General features: G+C 41.9%; 1 protein-coding gene across 1 annotated transcript; it reads right to left on the minus strand.

The window, feature by feature from the left end:
• Nucleotides 1-45: 45 nt before the first annotated feature.
• On the minus strand, nucleotides 46-4408 carry GPR85 (G protein-coupled receptor 85). Its single transcript, XM_087933935.1, has 2 exons — nucleotides 4227-4408; nucleotides 46-2731 (listed from the first exon to the last, which is right to left on the minus strand). Exon 2 carries the CDS (start codon nucleotides 2546-2548, stop codon nucleotides 1436-1438), a length of 1113 nt encoding a protein of 370 aa, XP_087790061.1. The 5' UTR covers nucleotides 2549-2731; nucleotides 4227-4408; the 3' UTR covers nucleotides 46-1435.
• Between the last annotated feature and the right edge of the window lie 8971 nt (nucleotides 4409-13379).

The raw sequence follows: 13379 nt of genomic DNA on the forward strand, positions 1-13379 counted from the left end.
TGTAAAAATTTATTCCAAGGAAAATTAACAGGCTACACAAATAAATTTTGGTAAATGCAACTTTATATTGAAATCCACACATCTGTATCTTAAAGAAGGAAGGATTCACAGACTCAAATGTCTTTCTAAGGTACTAGAAATCATATTATATGCTTTCACAAGTTAAAATTGAAATAATCTGAAACAACTAATACACCAAAAATGTGCAGAAAGTATCAACAAGACTGTGCCCTCAGTAGAATAAATGCTTTACACATTGTGCAAGTTATCTTACTAAGGCTGAGGTCTTCCCATGACAGCTGTCTTAAAAATATAAACACATATAGACTGCCTGTGTTTCGCAGAAAAAACTAGAATGGGCAACACATTTAGAGTGGGAAAAAAATCATATCATCCTAGCAATAGGCATACTGATCTGGGAGAATCATGGGAATAAAAATAGGATTTAAGTGATCTTTCATGCATTCCCAAATGACGGACTAGAGTGACTGATTCATTTTTCTTTACTTATCGGCTAAAATACTGAACAAAATGGAAGATACTAGATAATCCCTTAAGGCAACATGTGGTATATCTCATTAATCTCATTAATGTTGCCTATCTAATCGATATCTAGCTTTTGAAAATATAAAATGGGTCTAACCGATATTAAATCGAATTACATTTTTTTAAAAAAAGACATAAAAGGGAAACAGAGAATACAATTATATGCATGTAATATTTCATCCAAAATGAAAGAGTTTTAAACAAAAAAGAATATACTCAGAACACATTAAAAGTCTTTAATTTAAACCAAAGAGGGGAAGAGGGAAAACCTAGAAAACAGAATTGCTTTGGAATGTTCCTCTAAACAAACAAAGGATGAAAATCAGCACTATATGGCACATCGTTTCCCATCAACTACAGGACTTCAGTCAGTCCCTAGATTTTAGTCTTCAAAAAATAATAATCATATGAAATAGCTGAAAGGTCATCCAGTGCCTAAAATTAGTTTTAACATATTAACCGCATGTCAAAATTAATTAATTCAGATGTCCAATGCTAACCTTTGTGATGGTCTTACTTTACGTCATGGTATATATACAGCATTTTGGGCTGATATATTTAGCACCTGCTACTCTCTGAATCATTACCTAGATTTCAAACCATATTAAAGCATTTTTAGAGCAACGGCTCAGTTCTTTATCCTTAATTACAAACCTCCGCAATGGTCAGCAGGAATAAATTTAATTTCAAAATAGGATTTAATGATGAGCTACTGCAAAGATGGTAGAAGGTTGTTGCCCAAATCCTTACAATTGCTGACATTCCTCTTTTAATGCTGTTCTCTTCCTTCTCCTCTTCTTCTCCTCAAGACATGGCAACAGTAACCCCACAATTGCTCAGTAGAGAAGGGCAGTGTTTTCACAAGACTAAAGATTTTAGAGATGCTCCTTCATATAACACAGTAAGGTTCCCTTGGTAACCTGGATTTTCTGCAGTAAAGAAGGGTTGTGCTGAAACAGCGCCTCAGCTCTCTGTTGGAGAAAATGCACACAAAAGGATTGATTCCAGCTTGGGCAAAACTCATCCAAACAGCGGCTGTTAGAAATCCCCCAGGAACCACAGGACCTCTTGCAAAGACTCTCCAGTAGCAAGCGATCAGATAGGGCCCCCACAAGGTGAGAAAGAGGAATGTCATTATATAGAACATTCTACTGATTCGTTTTTCCATTTTGAACTCATCCAAGACAAGTAGCCTCCTCCTGCTTGTGGTGTTGGCATTTTGCCGGATTCCCAGCAGGGTAGGTGGTGTCGGGCCCCTTCCGAATCCAGCCAGCCAATTTGCAGCCGCTTGACCGCTGGCTCCAGGACCGTGAAATGTCCAGTTCTGGCTCACTGCAGCGACAAACTGAACTGGCTTCATTTTCCTGCGATCGTGAACGAAAAAGATCAGCTTGAGGTAGACAAGCTGCGTGGCTAGAAGGATGAGCGCGAGCAGCAGCATGAATCCCAGCGAATCATTGGCTCTAAAGGAACGATGCTGAAAGGTGCACTGGTCTTCTTCCCTAATAAATGAATATGTCCCCACATCCAATACTGGAGGGAAAGCCATAGCTACAGACAGGGTCCACACCATACAGATCACTGCCAAACAAGTCCAAAAGGACAGTCTTTTTGTATAAAAGCGGTGGTGGGCAATAGCTAAGTATCTGGTGACGCTTATGCAGAACAGCATGAAAGCCGTGTGGAAACAGGACAAAACGCCCAGGAAGGCAATCACTTTGCAAGTGAGGGTCCCGTAGGTCCAAGAGGATCCATTTTTCACAGAAGTGAAAACAAACGGGAAACAAATTGCGGATCTGAGGATATCTGAGCAGCAAAGATCCAAGAGGAAGTAATAAGGAGCTCTATGCAGTGACTTGTCCTTAATAAGCAAAATGGAGATAAGGAGGTTCCCCACTACACTGACTCCTATGATGAATCCCAGAGAAGTCAATTTCAAAAATGCTGTTAAAGGGGAAAGATTTTGCAAAATGTTGTCAGCTGCATGGCTGTAGTTCGCCATAGATGGATGGAAGATTAAGAAGGTTGCCTCAGTCAAGTCTCATGATCTATATATATAGGAATAAGGGAAAAAAATAGATCCATACATCTTCTTGAATGTATTCCAAAAGCAGATCTGACCTGGGATTTAGTTACATAGCACGTTCTCTTTTCTTCCATCGGATTCGTCATGCCATCAAAATATCTGGAAGAAAAACAAAAACAACAACAAGCCATCAGGCCTTAAGTTAACATACAAATAATGCCAGGATGTGCTAACCCACATGTTAATTTATGGAGAGCCAAAGGAAGTTGCAAGTTGGAGTACTATTATTTGTTTGAGGGAAATTCAGTGAGAACTGCACACCTACTATGCGATGCTTTAGGTTTACTCACAGTCCCTCAGATTGTTTACAGTCAAATCTCTGGGCAGGGTGAGAAACCTGTACTTTCCCTGCTTCCAAACAGCCGGATTCCTACAAGATCATTCCAAGCCCTGTCGACCCCGGTATATATATTGAAAATAAAATGGGAAGGAAGTCTGTCGAATAGCTTTGTCATGCCCACCTTTTCTGTTTACATGATGTGCTTCAAGGCAGATGCTGGGCTGGTATGGAATACATCCAAAAGAAACCCTGCAGAATGTGTCTTTTCTAACTCAGCTTACCAAAGCATATATAATCACACCCCGCTAGTTCATCCACCCTGAAAGAAGACAACGGAAACACAACCTTCCCAGTTGATTTGGGTTCAACCCCCATCCTCAAGACTTGTAAATCAATGCCTGTGCTAAAGAGTCGACAGCCCCGTGTTTGACGGGCTTTTGTGTCTTTCTTATGATAGGAGGTGGGGAAAATCAAGAGCAATACTGAATATATCCAGGGAGATCGGTCATGTGTGTCTAGGAATCATACCCTCGGCATAACATCTCATTCAGACATTTCCCCACCCAGGTTGCCACAAAAGCCCCAAGATCCATATTTGGACCCGTTGAATCTCAGAACGTGTTTTGATGCTCTCCCCAAGAGAAACAGTTCCTTGGGCTTAGAATAAAATGTCCCGCTACTCCCAGGGATTTGGGGTGTAGGAGAGCCATCCAAGACGGCGGCAAGGCAAGAGGCGGCTTGTTCTCTTCTTTCCCTGTAGTATTCCCCCCTCCTCCACCTTCTCGGGTTTTTACAACATCGCATCCAAGGAAGGAAAGAAAAAAAAAGCCCTTCCACCATTCCACCATCCAGGAATTTCGCCTGCTGTGGCCGCCAGCTAGTGGTCGGTAAACAAGAGGCTCGATCGGATCGCGGCAGCAGCATTGTTCCAAAAAACAAGACCCATCCCAACGAACGCACAAAAAAGGCTCCCCCCGTCGAAGAAACCCCACCGACCCCGAGAAATATGCTCCCCCCACCGGTCCCCCCTTTTCCCACGTACATCCAGAGGCCGGCAGATGCACGGGGGCTCTTGAGCTCCGGGCTTCACCTGCTGGGGGACACATCGCCTCTTAAAGGCGGCGCTTTTCCCCTTCCATCACCTGATTCCGAATGAACTCCCCCACCCCACCAAAGAAACCCCCACCCCCATCGCATTCAAGGATAAGAGGGAGGGGAGCCCTGATCCGGCTGCTCTACGTCGTATCTCTCCCCCAAAAAAGACAGATCAATCTCGGGTCACATATAGAGACGCGCGCAGGTTCCCCCTTATACCTGTTGGTGAAGGAGAAAGGGGAGATAGAGAGAAGGCGCCCCCTCCCCGCCCCCTCGCTAGAGCTTCTTTTTTCTACTCGCTGATGTTTTTCATGGCTTGATTGAATCCTTTATTTTTTCCCTGGGCTCCTCGCTTTGCTCAGGCTCCGGCGTCGGTGGTCCTCGGACGGCGCATGCTCAGTGAGGAGCGCGTTACTTCGCGTCTTTCCCCGTCGCAGCCGCCCCAATGTCTCTCCCGCTTAACGCAGCAGCGGCGGCAGAAGCAGCAATCAGGGCCCCGATGCCGTCGGCCCGAGGAGCAGGCGCAGCTCTCCCCAGGAGCCCCGGGAACAGCCCGGCCAAGAGGGTCGGGTGGGCGGCCTTGCAAGGAAAATAAAAAAATGTCTGTGCCGCCGCCGTGCCGCTGCTGCTGCTGCAGCTGCTGCAAACTCTTGGCTCGAGTCGTCCTCCCCCCGCCACCCCGCTTGACCCTTTTTTTAAGCCCGGACAAACCCGGATCCGGGTCCGGCTTGTTTTCGGAACTCGCCTGTTTGCAGGTCGGGAGAAGCTGCCTCTTCCTTCCACTCCCCACGCCGCCCCCATTTTCTTTCTCCTGATGATGATGATGATGATGATGACTGCATTGTTATTTGCACTTGGCGGAACCCGTGGTGGGAGGAGGGACCCAAAAAAATAAAAATTAAAAAAAACGGGGATGCTCCTCCTTCCTTCTGAACTGAATTCCCGCGATTCTCTTTTTTTTTTTTTTGGCAAAGGAAGCGAGGAATCGTCCATACCGTTACTTGCAACAACATGGTGGATTTGGGGTTTGTTTGTTTTTGCAACTTGCAACAACATTGATTTTTTTTTAAGGGTAAAAGACTGCAAAAATGAAGAGAAATTCAGAAAAGAGACAAGTCAGGGCCTATTGTTATGCCTAAATTTCCTGATTTGTTTCATTGGGGATTGGGAGATCTAGTTATCTGGATAACAGTAGTGAAAGATAGCAATGGAGCTGTGGAATTAAAAGGTTTCGGGGCTGGGTTGAAAGTGGAGGAAAACAAAGTCCGTTTTTCTGGAAATGGAGAGTTTGGGCCCGTGTTAAAGGCAAAGTTCATGACTGAGTTTATCGTTGCTTGTACCCCCAAACACACTTTCTTCAACCCTTCTTCCTGATTCAAAGAAATCGGTGAAGGAACAGGCCCAGGATTCAGCCACCCGTAAAATAAATAAATGTAGTATATACTTCAATTGTGATTTGCTAGTAAAAAATGCTAGTAATGTCATGTGCCTTACTGATTGGTAGCGTAAATTTGTGTAGCTGTCTGCTTGCCTCTCTTTTCTTCCTTGGACCCCCCCTTGGTTTGAAAGCAGGGATTTCAATTTTGCTGGCAGCTACTAAAAATGGGAATACAGTACAAAGGCTCATCATTGCTGACCCCTGAATTAAAAAAAAATTAATTACTAAATCAGAATCGGCTCCAACTAGCTCCATGGACAAACACTTTAGTAATAGCTTCTGACTCTTTCAAGGACATTTCAGTAATCTTTTTGATCCCATTCATCTCTCCATCTACCTTATCCTTTTACTTCCCTGAAGCATTTTCACTTTTTCTCATTCATCTTCCATTTGTATCACATTCAAAGTTATAGTTTTGCTTGCTGATCCCTTCCTGAAGGAAGAAAACAGCCTGTAATTGGCTAAAATTGACTGATTATTCTTGCAGCTTTGGGTTGTAAATCCTTAAGTTAAAGATATCTATTTTATTTTTTTTCCCCATAGTGACCAGCCTTCTCAAAAAGGACACTGGAAAGGTAGTTGTTTTAGCAATTCTCATATTGGCTGTCATTGAAATGAGTTTGCCTAAATTACTGATACCTTAGTACATTTTGAAAAGCATATTTGTATGTGTCATAGTGGATGACAATTTGAAAAAGTTAAACAGAATTAGATTTAGCTAGTATTAGATCAAGGCCGAACCTTTGATGGAACCAAAGGGAAAAGGCTCTCAAACTTGGAAGCCAGAAGATAATATACACTGCTCAAAAAAATAAAATAAAGGGAACACTTAAACAACACAATGTAACTCCAAGTCAATTACACTTCTGTGAAATCAAACTGTCCACTTAGGTAGCAACACTGATTGACAATCAATTTCATATGCTGTTGTGCAAATGGAATAGACAAGAGGTGGAAAGTTTAGGCAGTTAGCAAGACATTCCCAATAAAGGAGTGGTTCTGCACATGGTGACCATAGACCACTTCTCAGTTCCTATGCTGGCTGATGTTTTGGTCACTTTTGAATGCTGGTGGTGCTTTCACTAGTGAGACGCAGTGTACAACCCACACAGGTGACTCAGGTAGTGCAGCTCATACAGGATGGCACATCAATGCGAGCTGTGGCAAGAAGGTTTGCTGTGTCTGTCAGTGTAGTGTGCGGATCATGGAGGCGCTACCAGGAGACAGGCCAGTACATCAGGAGATGTGGAGGAGGCCGTAGGAGGGCAACAACCCAGCATCAGGACCGCTACCTCCACCTTTGTGCAAGGAGGGAGAGGAGGAGCACTGCCAGAGCCCTGCAAAATGACCTCCAGCGGGCTACAAATGTGCATGTGGCTGCTCAAACAGTCAGAAACAGACTCCATGAGGGTGGTATGAGGCCTGACGTCCACAGGTGGGGGTTGTCCTTACAGCCCAACACCGTGCAGGATGTTTGGCATTTTCCAGAGAACACCAAGATTGGCAAATTCGCCACTGGCGCCCTGTGCTCTTCACAGATGAAAGCAGGTTCACACTGAGCACATGTGACAGACATGACAGGGTCTGGAGACGCCATGGAGAACGTTCTGCCTGCAACATCCTCCAGCATGACCGGTTTGGCAGTGGGTCAGTAATGGGGTGCAGTGGCATTTCTTTAGGGGGCTGCACAGCCCTCCATGTGCTCACCAGAGGTAGCCTGACTGCCATTAGGTACTGAGATGAGATCCTCGGACCCCTTGTGAGACCATATGCTGGTGCAGTTGGCCCTGGGTTCCTCCTAATGCACGACAATGCTAAACCTCATGTGGCTGGAGTGTGTCAGCAGTTCCTGCAAGACAAAGGCATTGACTGGCCCGCCCATTCCCCAGACCTGAATCCAAATGAGCACATCTGGGACATCATGTCTCGCTCCATCCACCAACGCCACATTGCACCACAGACTGTCCAGGAGTTGAGGGATGCTTTAGGCCAGGTGTGGGAGGAGATCCCTCAGCAGACCATCTGCCACCTCATCAGGAGCATGCCCAGGCGTTGTAGGGAAGTCATACAGGCAAGTGGAGGCCACACACACTACTGAGTCTCATTTTGACTTGTTTTAAGGACATTACATCAAAGTTGGATCAGCCTGTAGTGTTTTTTTCCACTTTAATTTTGAGTGTAACTCCAAATCCAGACCTCCATGGGTTGCTAAATTTGATTTCCATTTATAATTTTTGTGTGATTTTGTTGTCAACACATTCAACAATGTAATGAACAAAGTATTTAATAAGAATAATTCATTCATTCAGATTTAGGATGACTTCTTTTTGTATTCCCTTTATTTTTTTGAGCGGTGTATTTTTCTTTATTTTTAAACACATTCTCAGAGGATGATAAGGCAATCAAGAAGTCCTTTGTTTTTAGATTTTTTTTCTTCAAAGATCATTCTATCAAGCTTCAAAAAAGTTAATATACTCCCAGTGTTTGGTCACTGAATATATGAACAGATAGTACTTAATTCTGTTTTACAGCCAAATACTGCATTGACAAGAATAAGCAAATATTAATACTGGTGCTGATTATAAATATGCAAACCTGGCCTAAATTATAATTCCTAGATTATTGTGAGAAACTTTAATTCAGTAAGCAGATATGTTTTGTTTATTGAAGGATCAAGTTCTCTCAGTAATGGCTGAAGAAAGTTCAGCCTGAAAACCTGAGTATATATCAGATATATATCATATATCACTTATGAAGTGGCAATCAAATGTCCTTTACATCTTTTTATTTATAACTCTAACAATTTCCTATCAATGGCTCTGTTGGTTGATAGAAATTCAACTCACCTTAAGGAAAAAAAAGTTGCCTACTATTTGTGAAATTGAACTAGATACATAAAAATTCAGAGTGTGTTTGAAGCCTGGGTAGGTTAGCTGGAAAGGTGAATTTGAAAGGTTAATGCCTTGCTAAGTGAGGGGAGAAATCATTTTATTGTATTTGTATTGAGAAAAGCATTTAATTACTGCCCATTTCCAGGAGGTCAAGGGTGTTGATGCTTGGAAGAATTGTCTGGAATGGCCTCTTGCTTGAAGTTAGGTCTGGTCTTATTGCTGGTCGCTTTATGGAAGAAAGTGAAGACTCAGCTCTTCTGGAAGACATATGGGTTGTGATGCCTACAGGACTGTTAATGTATTTTTGGCTGGATGTGTTGCTTGTTGTATTTTTGCTTTTTGGAATTGCTTTTTGTTATATTATAAGCCACCAAGATCTGAATAGACAGAGCAAGAATAGAAATCAAATAAATAAACAAGCAATTTTTTTAAAAAAAAAAAACTTCTTTGTTCGTAGACTTAACACAATTTAACATTCATTTTACAGTCCAACTTTAACTTCTACTTAGCTTTTATAATTTAAACACAAAGTGTTTACAGTCCTATCCCATTCTGTGAAGGACCATGGGTTGTAATATTAATTTTTTCCCATTGAAGTACGTGGATTGGCTTGCATATGTAGCTGCTCAAAATTCCCGCCTAATCCAGCAAAGCACTTAAGCAGATGAACGGGAGTATCATATCCCAACCCCTGCACCCATCAGTCCATCATATGGTCCAATCACCATCTGTTCCAGCTTGAGACATCCCTTCAACCACTCCTCCAGGTGCAGGAGTAACAGGACCTTGACAGAAAAGAAGAATGTTATTATGTATAACTACCAACACTCTAAAAATCCCCCTTCCTAATTTCCCAGGCACAGGAATGTGGCAGTGTGGAAGCTTCTGGGGTTAATATGGCTTCCAAAGCTGAAGGCCTCTTCTTAGATATACTATGCTGCATTTTACCTTTTTCTTAGAATCAAGAAATGCAGAAGACTCCAAAGCCCAAAGCTATTTTGTATAACAACTGGAATTTAGGCTTTGTCATTCACCAGTTGATTTTCATACTTTATTGCTGGTATGTCTAAATGACCATTGAAACATCATTTTTGAAGTCAAATTTCCTAAAAAACTTCCTTCTCTCATGTTAAGTAGAAGGCATATCAACATGAATGAATGAACGTAGAAGCATGGTTAACAATGGGTGCATTTTTAGTTGTGAGTGTTTGGGTATTATCTCTGTGGACTTCTTGACACCATAAGAAGGCATTACCTAGACCTTTTAAATAAACAAGTCAAAAAAATCAAGATTCTGGTTGATTTTTTTCTTTTCTTAATGTATATCCTGCACATGTTGATCTGATGGTTTCAACTGCTTTCTTCACCTTTTTTGACTCCAACTCCCAACCACCCCTGAGGTTAACTTACTTTAAATAAAGATAAAGTTGTCTAGGTTTGTTAATGAGTTGCATCTGAGCTATTTAAGTTTGATTTCACAATACTTTTGTGATTGCAAATTTGGTTTCACAATACTTTGGTTATAAGAGGAGCAGAAGATAAAGACATTCTATGCTAAACTCCAAGATAATGAGAAGCATTCAGAATGTTTTGATTATTGAATATTCAGGTAAACAGCAGTTGACTTTTTAAAAATGCCTTTGGGACAGCAGTTGACTTTATATCTTTTAACAATGCACTGCACTGTTCTTATCTTAAAGAATACAGTGATAAGGAGTATTTTTCTTTTTAATATTTATGATTTATTTCCCACCTTTTGGCAAAGTGGTTAAGAATAAAAAACATTTAAAAACCTTGTTAAGTACTGTAGTTAAAACAATTGTTTATATAATCCAAAGTCTTGACTAAACAGGAAGATTTTGATTCTTTTTCTGAAAAAAAAGGCTGATCACAGCTCTTGAAGATTGGCACTGCATAATTTGGGAGTGACCCAAGGGTTGGATTTCAGAAAAAAAAAACTATTTTGAAATGGCTTCTGCTAATCTTAACGTCTAGTATGTTCATTCCAAGATAAGCTGTTCCTCTGACAAGCCCATGTAGCAGACCTATGGAAGAAGTAAGGGCCACATAAATGTGAGAAAGGCATCTTTAATCCTAGAGAGCATTAAAACATAATCTTGAAAACTTCAGGAAGATTTATATCAAACCCACAGATCTACTGTTAGAGTTACTAAAGGAGATGACCAACAATTGCTTAAGTCAACATTGATTCTGCTATTTTTCAGACTAACATGCATTCTAGTGCTGCTGTGTAAAACAGGAAGTATCATTAATTGTACTGATAAAAAGAGTATTTTTAATACCTTAAGGGTCATGGATAAAATCTAATATACTTTGCCACCCTCCCTTCCCCTCTGGTCACTAACCAACTTCTATCTTAGTTGTTTTTTCTCCTGTCTTTACCCTGTTCATTCACACTCACAATAATTTCTTGAGTTCCTTTCCAATCTCCCCCTCAGGTATTTTACTTTTATTATTTGGTTTTTCCAAGAAAGATCATGGAGGAACAAGATATGCTCATTTGTCATTTTCTTGATATTTGTCAGTTTCAATTACTTCCCTCCTACTTTCCTTTGAAGTAGGAGAGATGGTTGCCCAGCAACTATCAGTTTTAGTTCTGCTTTACTGGACCCAACTAGTTGCATAATTGTAGTATGTCTAGTTCTGGTGCTATTCCCGTCTTGGTGTTTTCCCATATGTTTATTTCACATTTTAAGGTGGAAAATGTATGGAAGGAGAGACCAACTGAGTCCTGAAGTTAGACTCCTCATATCCTTGCTGTCTGTCCTGATATGTGGAATTTTTCTCCTTTTGGTGATGAGAGACAGCAGCAAAACTAAAAAAGAAAACCAGTCATCTTCTCTGTAATACCTTAGTCCAGGGGTATCAAACTCAAGGCCCGCAGGCCGAATCTGGCCCGCAGGATGCTTAAATTTGGCCCACGGGGCTGGCTTGTTAATAGCAAAGGATCGGCCCATGGTGCCTCTGGCAACCATAGCAGGGCAGGGGGGCTGTGTGTGGCCCCCATGCACCCTGTTTTTGGCCTGTGCAACTTTCATTTTCAGCCTGGGGTGCATTTTGGCCGGCACGGTGCTATAGGAGGCATCCGTCCTGTCTCTCTTTCCCCGCCAGCCGGTCCACAGAGGAGAAGTACAATGCTGGTCCATCCTTCAAAGTAATCTAGTTTGACACTCTGCCTTAGTCAGAAAAATACCATCCAGGAGTTACTTGAAACATTCTCAGAAGATAACTGTGGGTGGCATGGTCTGCCAGATTTAAAAAGAATTTGGATCTTGTACTCTCTGTCTCTATATATACATATAAGACACTGAACAAAAAGCGATGTCTCCAATGTCCTAAATTGCCGACAGAGGGCAGTACTGGTGAGAGTGAAGCTCGAACAAATTCTTCAGCATCTGTTCTTGGCAGGAATTTGCAATGAGAAAAAAAATTGTGTTACTGTTGTTAATGAAATGAAAGTCTGAACTGATTACTCAATAGTGCAGTACCATCTCAAGGGTATATGCCACATTAACTGATCATGCTAACTTCCCACAAATGCACAGATTTGCATTTGTAATATAGATCAGAAGAACACATTGGAGCCTCTAATATTTGGCACTCTAAGCCAGTGCCTACTCACTCTAGGCCTGGGTCTAAAGCAGCTTTAGGTATGTGCATTCTACGCAACGTGCTCTGATTCAACTTTTGACTGCCATTGGAATACTCCCAACTGAAATTCACCAGCAAATGCAGTTCGTTTATGGTGATGATTGTGTTGATTTGAGTTTTGCTGTGCCAAAAAAATTGTAAAGATAGTGAACTAAAAAAAAAGCTGATTTTTGTGTAATTAGGAATGAAGCACACAATCTGTAATTAAGGATAATTGGCAAATCACTCAAGGAAATTGTGGTCAGCCCTGGGATTTCACAGGAATGTATGGGCCACTTTATATTTTTTAATATCAGAAGGTTTGTGCAAAATGTGTTCCTCACCTACTAGTGGCAGAGATGAAAGCTTTGAGAGGTGAAATTTGCCAGAAGTTGTAAGAAATTTCTTTAGAGAATTATGGTAGCTGACAAAACGTGGGTTCAACACTATGATCCAGAAATCAAGTGTCAGTCCATGAAGTATAATAGTAAGGCTTCATTAAAAAGAAAATGAAACCTAGGCTTTGGAAAGAAAATCCATGGCTACAGTTTTATGGGAAGCAGTTGGTGTTATTCATATCAATTTCTTTGAATTTAAAACCACTATCAACACACAAAACTTTGAAACAACAATTAACTAGACTTTGGAAGCACAAGAACTGCAGTAGCATCTCAGGAGCCAAGCAAGAGACTATTGTAAAGTTAGAGATCAATGTTTTACCCCAATGTTTTACCTTACTTAAACTTCAATAAAGGCTTAATTACGGTTCCTGCTGTGTCCTGCCTCTTAATCTGCGGACCCATAACACTGAAGGTGGGATCCTGAATAGCAGAGAGAACAAAGGACACCTTGTGGATTTCAGATGCCATTTTACCGGCCTTCGCAACAACTGCAGTCCCACCATTCGACATGGCACAATGTTCGACCAACCTGGCACACCACCTGATGGCCATTCTCTATGATCCGGCAAAGGAGAAATGGTCATCCTACACTGGCCGATTCAACCTACACCTGGAAGTCAATGGACTCCAAGCAGCCCCCGATGCGCAGAAAAAAGCATTGTTTCTGACCTATTGCAACATCAAGATCGATGAGATGGTAGATGCCCTGGTCATGGACAACCTGCAGACTGTCCTGGGACAAGCTCCAATGGGCACTCAAGGGACATTATGGCCCCTCTCCTCCCTACCTGGCAGAGCCAGAGAGAAATGGAGGCGATAAACGCGTTCGTAGCTGATTTGCGGAGGATAGCAAAACACTGCAGGTTCCCAGACACCAAAGGGATGATCAGAGATTGAATCATCCTGGGAATGAAGAACCCAGCACTTCAAAAGAAACTCTTGGCCCGAGAGGACATCTCCTTCAAAGAGGCCATCGATGAGGCATGAGCCG

This window comes from Pseudonaja textilis, chromosome 5 (assembly GCF_049901715.1).
Source record: "Pseudonaja textilis isolate UNSWEBS1 chromosome 5, rPseTex1.2, whole genome shotgun sequence".
NCBI lineage: Eukaryota > Metazoa > Chordata > Lepidosauria > Squamata > Elapidae > Pseudonaja > Pseudonaja textilis.